This window comes from Myotis davidii, unplaced genomic scaffold, assembly GCF_000327345.1.
Source record: "Myotis davidii unplaced genomic scaffold, ASM32734v1 scaffold520, whole genome shotgun sequence".
In the NCBI taxonomy this organism is placed as follows: domain Eukaryota; kingdom Metazoa; phylum Chordata; class Mammalia; order Chiroptera; family Vespertilionidae; genus Myotis; species Myotis davidii.
The window spans coordinates 2,831,942-2,842,724 of record NW_006292908.1 but is presented as its reverse complement, the minus strand read 5'-3'; the positions used below and the strand labels follow the sequence as shown (position 1 = coordinate 2,842,724).

The 10,783-nt window shown below is 48.8% G+C and overlaps 1 protein-coding gene across 1 annotated transcript in view; it reads left to right on the top strand.

Moving 5' to 3' along the window:
• ZNF396 (zinc finger protein 396) overlaps window positions 1-3,459 on the top strand; it is a 6,300-nt gene extending 2,841 nt beyond the window's left edge. Inside the window, exon 4 of the mRNA XM_015565695.1 lies at window positions 1,259-3,459. Coding sequence (XP_015421181.1) covers window positions 1,259-1,758 — 500 coding nt within the window. The 3' untranslated portion in view covers window positions 1,759-3,459. The remainder of the gene's footprint in view (window positions 1-1,258) is intronic.
• Window positions 3,460-10,783: the final 7,324 nt, after the last annotated feature.

Genomic DNA, 10,783 nt, shown 5'->3' with positions numbered 1-10,783 from the left:
CCCGCAGACCCCCCACCGGGGATATGCCCGCAACCAAGGCACACGCTCCCGACCGGAATCGAACCTGGGACCCTTCAGTCCTCAGGCCGACGCTCTGAGCCAAACAGGTCCCGGCATTTTTCTCCTACATTTTTAAAAGATGCATAGAGGTTGCAGGCTCAGTCCCTGGTAGGAGTGTGTGCAGGAGGCAAGTGATCAATGTTTCTCTCTCACATCGATGTTTCTCTCTCTCTCTCCCTCTCCCTCCATTGCTCTCTAAAAATCAATGAAAGCATACTTTCTTAAATGCATAGAAATTTTAAACCAAAGCAGAAGGCCCAGGATCTTTCACTTCAAGGCAGAGAGAACCGGAATCATGACAGGCTAACAGAACCGTGTCTTACGGCTGCCACATGATTTCCTCGGTACAGAGTCCTGTCATGTCGGAGCTTCTGCGGATGATCTTGGCCTCCATGCTGTCAGGTGCTAACTGTTGCCGGGATTTCGATAATAGTGACATTCTGGTCGCTTTGAAAGTTGAGCTCCTTACCATTACTAATAAGATGATTTCCATTTGAACCAGTAATGATGCCATTTAAGTAGCACTGTAAACGGCAGAAGAGTGGTGGTGTTTCTTAGATGGGTACTCTGTGCTACCCTGGATCTCTTGAGGTGCTGCTATCCTAGCTCTGTGTTCTCCCACCGCACCTGTGTGTGTGTGTGCGCGTGCGTGTGTGTGCGCGCGCTTGCGCCTAATTTGTATTTTCTGACCTTATTTTCCATCTTCCTTTGTGTCCCCTTGGCTTTCTTCATCTCCTTCCTTAATTATTGATTCAAGTGTCATTATTAAGCTTTGTTTTGTTGACTGACACTCTTGTTTATTACGACCTACTACTATAGTTGAGCCCTCTCTTTTTTAATGGATTTCAGAAAGAGGGGAAGAGAGGGGGAGAGAGAGAAACATCGATTTGAGGCCCTTCCTCTTTTCCTCCAGACTTCCTTCAGTCTCTGAGATGCCTTTTGGTCCCTACTCACCGTTCTACCTTCTACATAGAGCTTTCCATATTCCTAGTTGACTGCCTCCTCGGTCTATACATTTTCCCCCTTTGCTTTATGACCTCAGTGTTTTCTGCTTCACCCTCTCCTTCCACATTGTGATGCTATTGTAAAGCATGCTAGCTAATACATAAACCATGTATATTTCATTTGGATCGTTCTCTTTTCCTTTCTTTCCGAACAGAGGAACTGGTGATATTGGCTTTTCTGTGTATTATTTCAGATGAGGACACTAGAACTCAAAATGTGAAATCAGCTTCGAGGCAAAAGACTTCTTCGGGCGTAGAACTGCATGGCGATGTTCCTAACACCGTTCACAGGAACGCTTCCCAGAGTTCCACGTCCAGAGGAACCGGCAGCCAAGGCACGTTGGATAGAAGATACAGAAATCCTTCTCGGAAGAAACAGCGCGAGTGTGACGAGTGTGGCAAAATGTTCAGTCAGAGCTCAGCCCTCATGCTCCACCAGAGGATCCACAGTGGAGAGAAGCCTTTCGCATGTGACGTGTGTGCAAAGGCTTTTAGCCGGAGCGCAGTCCTCATTCAGCATCGGAGAATCCACACTGGGGAAAGGCCCTACAAGTGCCACGAGTGTGGGAAAGCCTTCAGTCAGAGTTCGAATCTCTTCAGGCACAGGAAAAGCCACACGTGCGTCGGTCCTGGGAGGGAGTCAGAGCGTCTACTCAAAACTTTCTCAACAGAGGAAGACACACGGCACCAGTAGCTCCCTAGTGTAGATCACTGGTCTCAGTGAGCAGCGTCTTCTCTAAGGTCATAAAGGAGAGGACACAGACCATCTATGTCAGCCCTGTCTGCTTCTCTGCTACTGTATTGATAAGCAGAAAAGCAGACAAGGCTGAATTGAACTCTGATTTCCATCCGGAGAGTAGCTCTTGAAAGACATTCTCAGACACGTTCTATTTCTGCTCTTTGCACCAACGATGACATAGTACAGTGGTCCCTCGAACCCTGGTTTGAACAGCACAAGTGTACTTTATGTATATTTTTCTCAGTACATATCCAGTTGGCCCTCTGTATTCCTTGCTTCAACCAACCACAGATTGAGTCTGCAGATGCAGCGGCCAACTGTGTGCATTGTTCTATGTCATTTCATACAAGGGAATTGAGCACCCGCCGATTTGGGTATCTACTGGGGGTGGGGGTGGGGGTGGGTAGGTGAGCCTGGAACCAACCCTCCGCAGATACTGAGGGACGACTGTGTATTTCTTTTTAGACAAATGCATGTCCCCTGTTGAGAGAGAATGTGAGTTACTCCGTATAAAAATAATCTTTTCCATTTCATACCTTAAGTATGGGAGTTCTCAGACCAAAGATGAAAGCACTTTTTAAACATTTCTCATTTTGCTTTCTGTTACTACATTTTAAATATGAGAATAGGATTGAGGAGGCCCAAGAGAATATGTACCTCAAGATCTAGGCTGAAATGCTCAGGAGGCTGGTGAGTAAAGGGACTTAATCTCTTAGGAAAACTCACAAGAGCATATACATTACTGATGAGACTAAGAAATATCCTGTGTAGGAAAAAGAATAATCTCCTTTACAGTGTAATTTGGAGATCACTCAGGGAAGGCAGTAAGATGACTACATGTCTTCAGGGAGTGGCTTCAGCCCAAGGACTGTTCTGGTAATGAGGTGGGTTGTCTATGCTTATGTAAGGTTGATGACCCTCTTAATGTGAAGGGAAGGAAAAGGGAGATGAAGAAAAGACTCCAGATGAGCCAGCTGATGCCTGCCCCTCCGGCTTCCTCCTGGTCCCCTTTAGCTGTGACCGTGTTTCAGGCACCACAAGGCAGCCTTGTCAGGGTCCTCTACGTTCTTAATAAGATGATCTTCCAGACAAACGTGTGCAAAATGGGACCCCGGATTTTGACGCTCTTGTACAAATGAAACCACAGAAGTCAATTTAGAGTCCGCCAAAGTTTTACTCACTTCAGTCAGATTCCCTGTACAAATGTAAAATGACGGATGTGTGTGTTATTATCATATCCTGACAGGATGCAACAGGCCCTCCCCTTTCTCAGGGAATCTGGGTAAGATTGTTCTGAGAATGTGCAGTGCTGTTTTCCCTGGCGTCACAGTGACCCCACATGGAGAACTTCTCTGCTGCGGGGGGCTCCTCACGAAGTGGAAGCGTGCCATCAGAAGATCCAGCTGTGTCCAGTGCTTAGAGTCACCCCAGACACAGAGGTGGGGTCACTGAGCTCCGCTTACTCCATAAGATTAGTAGGGGAAGAAGTAAATGTGAGCTTTAATTCCGGAATCTGCTGATGGCGATTATATTTAATAGTTTTGGGGAATATATTGAGTTCTGTATATTTTCCGTTATTAAAAATGTAGGGATTCTTTGGTGCCGGTCTCTAAGTAAAAAGAGGAATAAGCCATCTATTAAAGCAGCAAATGCCTCAGAGGGTGTGTCCTGTGAGCCACTGCTTAGTGATGGGAAGAGCTTCTTGGTTCCGTGTGAGTAAAATGACCGTCTGCATCATGTATCCCGGGAAGTGTCTGCATGTGGTGCTGCCGTAAACTTGACAGAGTTGCATCTGTTCATGGTGGACGACCTGCACTTCTCCACCCGAAAGTGATGAGGATCACATTATCGAACTGCATGGTGGTCTCCAAAGGGCATTGCTGAGTCCTGGGAGTTATTTCGCACGCACAGAGGTCTCCTAATGAGGAGAAGATGCTGGCTTATCTAAGTGGAGAATTACTGTGACTGGGGCTAACGTTGATAAAAATTGGCATGCTGATAGTACCCCATTAGATCGACTCATTCTCACAGACAGTAAATACTCCGAAGGGAAAATTTTTTAGATGGATTTCACCTTATCTGGGCCTTCAGTGTTATATCTATAACCCAATGTTCCTTCTTTCTGAAAGCATGTCCATCACTCCTGAAGGCTTCCTGCTGTGGGAATGTTTGGGTTTTGCAACCAGGAGTCTGGAGGACAGGTTGCTGCTGGCTCACTCTCCATCAGCAGCTGGACAGTGCCGGTCTGGCTGGGGAATCTGCCCTTCTGTTGGCTTCCCCTCATGCTTACTTCCAGAATGCGAGGAAGCGGTCCCAGCTCCAGGAACGATGTCTGGGGTCATGACAGGAAGGAAGTGGGAAAGAGGCATGGGCATGGCTGTCTCCTTCACTAGGAAGAGCGAAGGCTTCCCAAGAAACCCCTGCAAAGGCTGCTGACGTCTCCTGGTTGCATGTCTGGTAACGGGATTGGGGACCACGTGGCTCAATCAACAGTGTTTGCTGTCCTCCTCCTCGCCACCTTCCTCATCATGGGCCGGTGACTATGATTGTGCCTCCGGTGTTACAGAAAGAAAGATGACAGCTCTTAGAGCCTCTTACCACCAAGTTTGCCAACTTACCTACGTCCCTCATCATTTCTTCTCCCTCCTCTCAGGAGGAAAGCAGGGTCGCTCTCTCTGGCCCAGGCTCCCGGCAGTATGTGGCAGCCGCCCAGCAGTGGCAGGGGTCCTGGGGAAGGCTCCTTCTACTCAGGGGAGGGGCAGCTTTGCTCTGACTAGGAGCGTTGGTCCCAGGAGCATGGTTCCAGTCCCCCTGCCTTCATTCTGTGTCCTCTGCCCGGACCATGATGCAGACACAGTTGAGAGGAGTGAACAGCAGGGCAGGGACACGGAAACCCCAGCTTTCTAGCCAAATGGCTGGTAATGGAGGCTTCAGGGAGCCAGAAAGTGATGAGTTTATTGCCTAGAGGACGGAGACCAAGTGTGGTCCCCAAAAGCAATGTATGAACTCCTCTGCTCACCCCTACACTGCACGTGCATGGAGCAGACAGCAGGCGTTGAGAAGGGAGCCACAGAGTAGACCGCCACCCAGAATCCAGACTGACCACTGGGTGGCATATGCAAAGGGCAGCTCCCAGTTGCACTGCGAGTGTTTGAAAACGGAACTGACATTGGAGCCACAGCCCACACAGTGCAGATCAGAGCTTGTGGCCTGACCCTTGCCAGGGCTACTGCCTGCTAAACCAAACCAATCAATCTTCTCCTACGGTTTAGATGATACCCAGAATCAGATACCATGACTCAAAATGTACAGGATACAGTGCAGAATTACTAGGCCTGGGAAGAACCCGGAATATCGCAATTTGCAAGGAAAAAATCAAATTATGCCAAAGACTTTAAGGTATTATAAATAACCACGCCTAGGAAGTAAGAGTGAATTAATGGAAAAAGAAAAATTCAGGTAAGAAACAATATAAATAAGAATCAAATGAAAATTTTAGAGCTGAGAAATACAACCAGAATAAAATATTCACTGTATGAGCTCAATGGAAGGATCCAGGTAACAGGGCAAATAACTGTAATCAATAGAAATTATCATATTTAAACAGCACAGAGAATAAAATATTGGGGGAAAAAAGAGCAGACAGTACAAGAAAACTACAATCCAAAAACTCTTAATGAGCATCGGCACAAAAACCCTCAACAAAATGTTATCCAATTGAATGCAGCCGGCTATAAACAGAATGAAACACCCACATCAAGTAGGGTTACACCACCTACTACTCAAAAACAAAGTCATCCACCAGATTAGTAGCTTCCAAAGGAAAAACCACATGTTCTGATCAACTGATGCATAAAAGTGTTGGACAAAATTCAAAAGCTAATGCCAAGTGCAAGTGCTGGTGAGCAGCTGGAACACTTGGACATTGCTGATGGGGTTGGAAAATGGCACACCCACTCTGGAAAGTGGCAGGTTCCCATAGAAATAAGCACATAGTGACCACAGCAATTACTCAGCTCCAGCTGCTATAGCAACATGCCATGTACCACATGGCTTAGATAACAAGAATTTATTTTTTATGGTTCCAGAGGCTGAGAAGTCCAAAATCAGCTGATTCAGTTCCCAGGTGAGGACTTCTCACTGTGTCCTCATGTAGTGAGGAGAGGGAGAAGCAAGCATCTTCTTCCTGTATCTTTTCTTATAAGAACACTAATCCCATCATAAGGGCCCCATCCTCTTAATCTTATCCTATATAATAAAGAGACAATATGCAAATTAACCCTCATGCCCTCAGAAAATGACTGCCTATGACCAGGCTGGCGTGTTTTTCTCCCAAGCATGAATTTCGTGCACCGGGCCTCTAGTCTGAATATAATTACTTTACGAAGTGGTCATCTTCAAATACCATCACATGGGGGTTAGGGTTTCAATATGTGAGTTTTTTGGGGGGGCCAAGCACAAACATACAGTTCATAACACTGTATGACCCAGAAATCCCACTTCCCCTGACCATGGAACCCACAACCCAGGTATTTACCCTGACCAGGAATTGAACCCAGAAATTCCTGTGCACATGAGGACATTCCAACCAATTGAGCCACACCAGCCAGGGCTAGGTACAATTCTTGAAAGACAGACTACTTCCCCTTACACCTCAGTGAACAGAACTGAATAATATGGCCATTCCTAGTTGCCAGGGAGGCAATGTGAGTACCTGGCCAAGGGAAATAGAATGGTCATGGATGGTTAGCTCAATACCATTTCTTTTTATTTCTCTTATAATTTTTTTATTGATTTCAGAGAGGAAGGGGGAGAGAGAAATAGAAACATCAATGATGAGAGAGAATCATTGATCGGCTGCCTCCTGCACGCCCCCTACTGGGGATCCAGCCCGCAAACTGGGCATGTGCCCTTGACCAGAATCAAACCTGGAACCCCTCAGCCTGCAGGCGGACACTATCCACTGAGCCAAACCAGCTAGGGCCTCAATACAGTGTCTTGCATATGGCTGAGCCCCGTGTTGCCCACCACTCCCAAATGCAAAAGATCAGAGTTGTATTAGAAGTAAGGGGATGCCCTGACCAGTTTGGCTTGGTGGATAGAGCATCGGCCTGTGGACTGAAGGGTCCCAGGTTCGATTCCGGTCAAGGGCATGTACCTGGGTTGCGGGCACATCCCCAGTAGGAGGTGTGCAGGAGGCAGCTGATCGATGTTTCTCTCTCATGGATGTTTCTAACTCTCTATCCCTCTCTCTTCCTCTCTGTAAAAAAATCAATAAAATTTTTTTTTTTTTTAAAAAGAAGGGGAGTGTTTCATGTAGGACACTAACAATGCCTGCCAGTTAGGCTAACAGAGGATTCCTGGTGCAGTGCACTCCTCAGATCATGGGGATCCTAACCAGTGGACTTAAAGGGCCCCCGGGAGGAACTTCTGAGCTGAGCAGTGGGAATGAGGGCTCCAAAGCAATTGTTAGAGACAAGCCTGGAAAAGGCTTGACATCTGTAACACCAGATCTGAAGGCCTGTGCTTCTCTTCCCAAGTGAAAGCTTCTCTTTCTCCACCTCCTGGTGCCTCCCTGCCCCTCAGCACGCCTCCTTTAGGCCCCCTGATGGCGCTCTACGCTGCTCCTCTGTGGCAGTCTCTGCTGCCTTGTAAATGCTTGTCTCCTTGTCTAAGTCCTTAAGGAGAGGCTAATGCTAAGAAGAAATCATGACCTCATTTTCGTCATCAGTTCTCTGGAAGGTATTAGTATCTGCTTTTCACTTGGTTGGTTGTGGGTTTTTTGTTGTTGCCATTAATGAATGAAGGAGATAGTTTAAGGCAAAGTTGAAAAACGTGGCTGGTAAAGGAACAAGTGCTTTTTAGATTTAGACAGATTATTATTTAAACAGACAGTGAAAGCAAGATTGGCCCAAAGTCCCAACTCCTCTCGAGCTTTTGTCACACACACACACACACACACACACACACACACACACACCCCAAAAGGCCCACACCAAAACAGAAGGAGCCAGATGGCTGCACTGAGCCACGGACCGCCTCGGGGCTGAGGGCCAAGGCCTCACCCAAGATATTTTTTTCCATTGATTCCTAGAGAGAGTGGAAGGAAGGGAGGGAGGAAGATGGAAGGGAAGGACAAAGGGGGGGGGGACATAGATGTGAGAGACCCATCTCTAGGTCGCCTCCCTCCTGCACCCCCACTGGGGCCTAGAACCTGCAACCGAGGTACGAGGTACACCTTGACTAGGAATCGAACCTGAGACCCTTCAGTCCATGGGCCAAGGCTCTAGTCACTGAGCAAACTGGCTTTTGTATGGTCTGCAACTGACCTGTGGAGGGGCGGGGGAGGGGAGCAGAAAGCCTCAGTCACAATCCGGGAAATAATGATAACCGCTCTCATGACAACCTCCCGGGGAGACTGGGAGCGGAGCGGCAGCGGCTCCTCATGCGCTCCTGTTCTGGAGGCTCATGACTCAGATCAGCTGCGGCTCAGGCCTTGCTATGGGGCCCAGGTGGGTAAGTCCCGGGTTGCCCAGCGCTGGCACGAAGCTCTTCCCTGCACGCAGGCCGCTCAGAGGAACACGCTGCTCTGTCCTGACTTGTTCTCTAAGAGGCAACAAGGACCGCGGTTCGGGAAACAGCCCACCCAGTGGGGCTCAGAGGATGGCGTTTCAAAGAGGTGTGGGTGCCTGCCCTCCAAAGAGTAAATTAGAGAAGAAAACCTCATGTGGTTTCCATTTACTCTCTTGGAAATAGGAATTATAGAACAGGTCCCAGCAGGGTTTTGTAACATTTTGCAACATTTTAAAATTCCTTAAGTATTTGTTTGATATTTTCAGTTTTCTTTTTCTAAAAAAGAATATATATATATATATACATATATGTATATATGTATATATATATATATATATATCTCCTATCTAATAATAGACAAACATGGTAATTGACCATACCTTTGCTACGCTTCCCATTGGCTAATCAGCAGAATATGCAAATTAACTGCCAACAAAGATGGCGGAAGGGAGAGGGAGAGAGAGATAGAAACATCAATGATGAGAGAGAATCATGGATCAGCTGCCTCCTGCACGCCCTAAACTGGGGATCGAATCTGAAACCTGGGCATGTGCCCTGATCAGGAATTGAACTGTGACTTTCTGGTTCATAGGATGATGCTCAACCACTGAGCCACGCCGACGGGGCCTATCTTCTTTGTTTTCCACTGTTAATTACATGCCAAAACTCTTACAGTAAAATAAAACAGAAATGCCTGGGCTGGCCTTTAGGGTCACAGAAGAGGGAAAGGTGGCAAGAGCAGCCAAGCAGATTAGTGGCAGGAGCCAAGCAGGAGACCGAAAAGGCTGGATTTCTGAGGCCTCCTCAAGGGAGGAGGCAAGAGGAGCACCGGAGCGAGCGGGGCTGCTGGGGAGATGACGTCTGGGCCACAGCATAGAGTCGTGCTCTACCCTCAGTTGCTCCAGAACTTGCTCTCTCACTCCGAACCCATCACAGGCTGAGGGCGGTCGCAGAGGGCACTTGCCCAAATGAGGACGTGCACAGTCACTAGTGACCACAGCTAGTCGCCGCCACCAGAGCCGAAGCCGGCAGATCCTGCAGCGCTTCTCCAAGGCTGGACCCGCGCGGCTCACACAGACTTGAAACAGGGCTCTGTGGTGCCGTTTCCGATGCCTGACATGTGACCTAGCAAGCGTGGCGCTGTGGCCGGCACAATTCACTCATTTACTCAACAAATGTGTCTGGAGTTCTCTGTAAGCCCAGCAGGCAGCATCCTATGAGGAGGTGGGGATGCTGTGGGGAACAAGACAGTTCCCTGCCCTTTCGGGGCAGACAAAACAAAACAGCCCTGGCTGGTTTGGCTCAGTGGATAGAGCATTGACTTGCGGGCTGAAGGGTCCTGGGTTCGATTCCAGTCAAGGGCACATGCCTGGGTTGTGAGCTTGATCCCCAGAAGGGGGCGAGCAAGAGGCGGCCGATCAATGCTTCTCTCTCATCATTGTTGTTTCTATCACTATCCCTCTCCCTTCCTCTCTGAAATCAATAAAAGTGTTTTAAAAAAACAACAAAACAAACAAAAAGCAGGGCCACGGGTAAGTGAGATCACATCTAACAGCGCCAGGAGGGCGGGAAGGTGAGGCCGGGGATCCTGGGCCAAGGTGTGCTTAAGGAGAGGGCAGGCAGGGAAGGCGGGCACAGACACAGAGGGCCTGAGTGTAAAAAGGCTTTTATGTCAGACTCAGTGGGACCCAGGGAAGGCCTTTAGTAGGAAATAAAGTAGCATAATCTATGTTATTAAATGTCACTTCAGCAGCTGTTTGGGGTATGAAATGGCCAGCCTGCAGTCAGATGACCACAAATTCAATGTGAGAGCATTCCCAAAGCTCTGAGTTTTCTTTTTTGTTGATATTTTACAGAGAGGAAGAGAGAGGGATAGAGAGCTAGAAACATCGATGAGAGAGAAACATCGATCAGGTGCCTCCTGCACCCCCCCCACTGGGGATGTGCCTGCAACCAAGGTACATGCCCTTGACCGGAATCGAACCCGGGACCCTTCAGTCCGCAGGCCGACGCTCTATCCACTGAGCCAAACCGGCCAGTGCAGCTCGGCGCGTTCTCGCTTTGTTAGCCTAATAGGTCAAAATAAAGCTCCGTGGCATCGCCGGTGGGAGCCGAAGGTTGGAGTCCTGCCTCGGTCTCCAGCCCTGCTGCCCACTCACTCTCTGGTTGGGCTCGTTCCTGTGCAGGGTCGGCTGAGACCTGGGGCTGGTGAAGTTCCGGGACGCAGGGCTGCGGGGAAAACGGACGGCAGCGCGGGTCCGGTAGGGCGCTCGGACCCTGTCCAGGTCTCCGCGGCCAGGCGGCAGGGCCCGTGCACGGCGTGAGAGCCCACAGAGCCCCGCTCGGCGGCAGGATCCCCTTCCCCTCCCTTGCCGTGCAGGCGGGACGCAGGCCGGGGGCTGCCCCC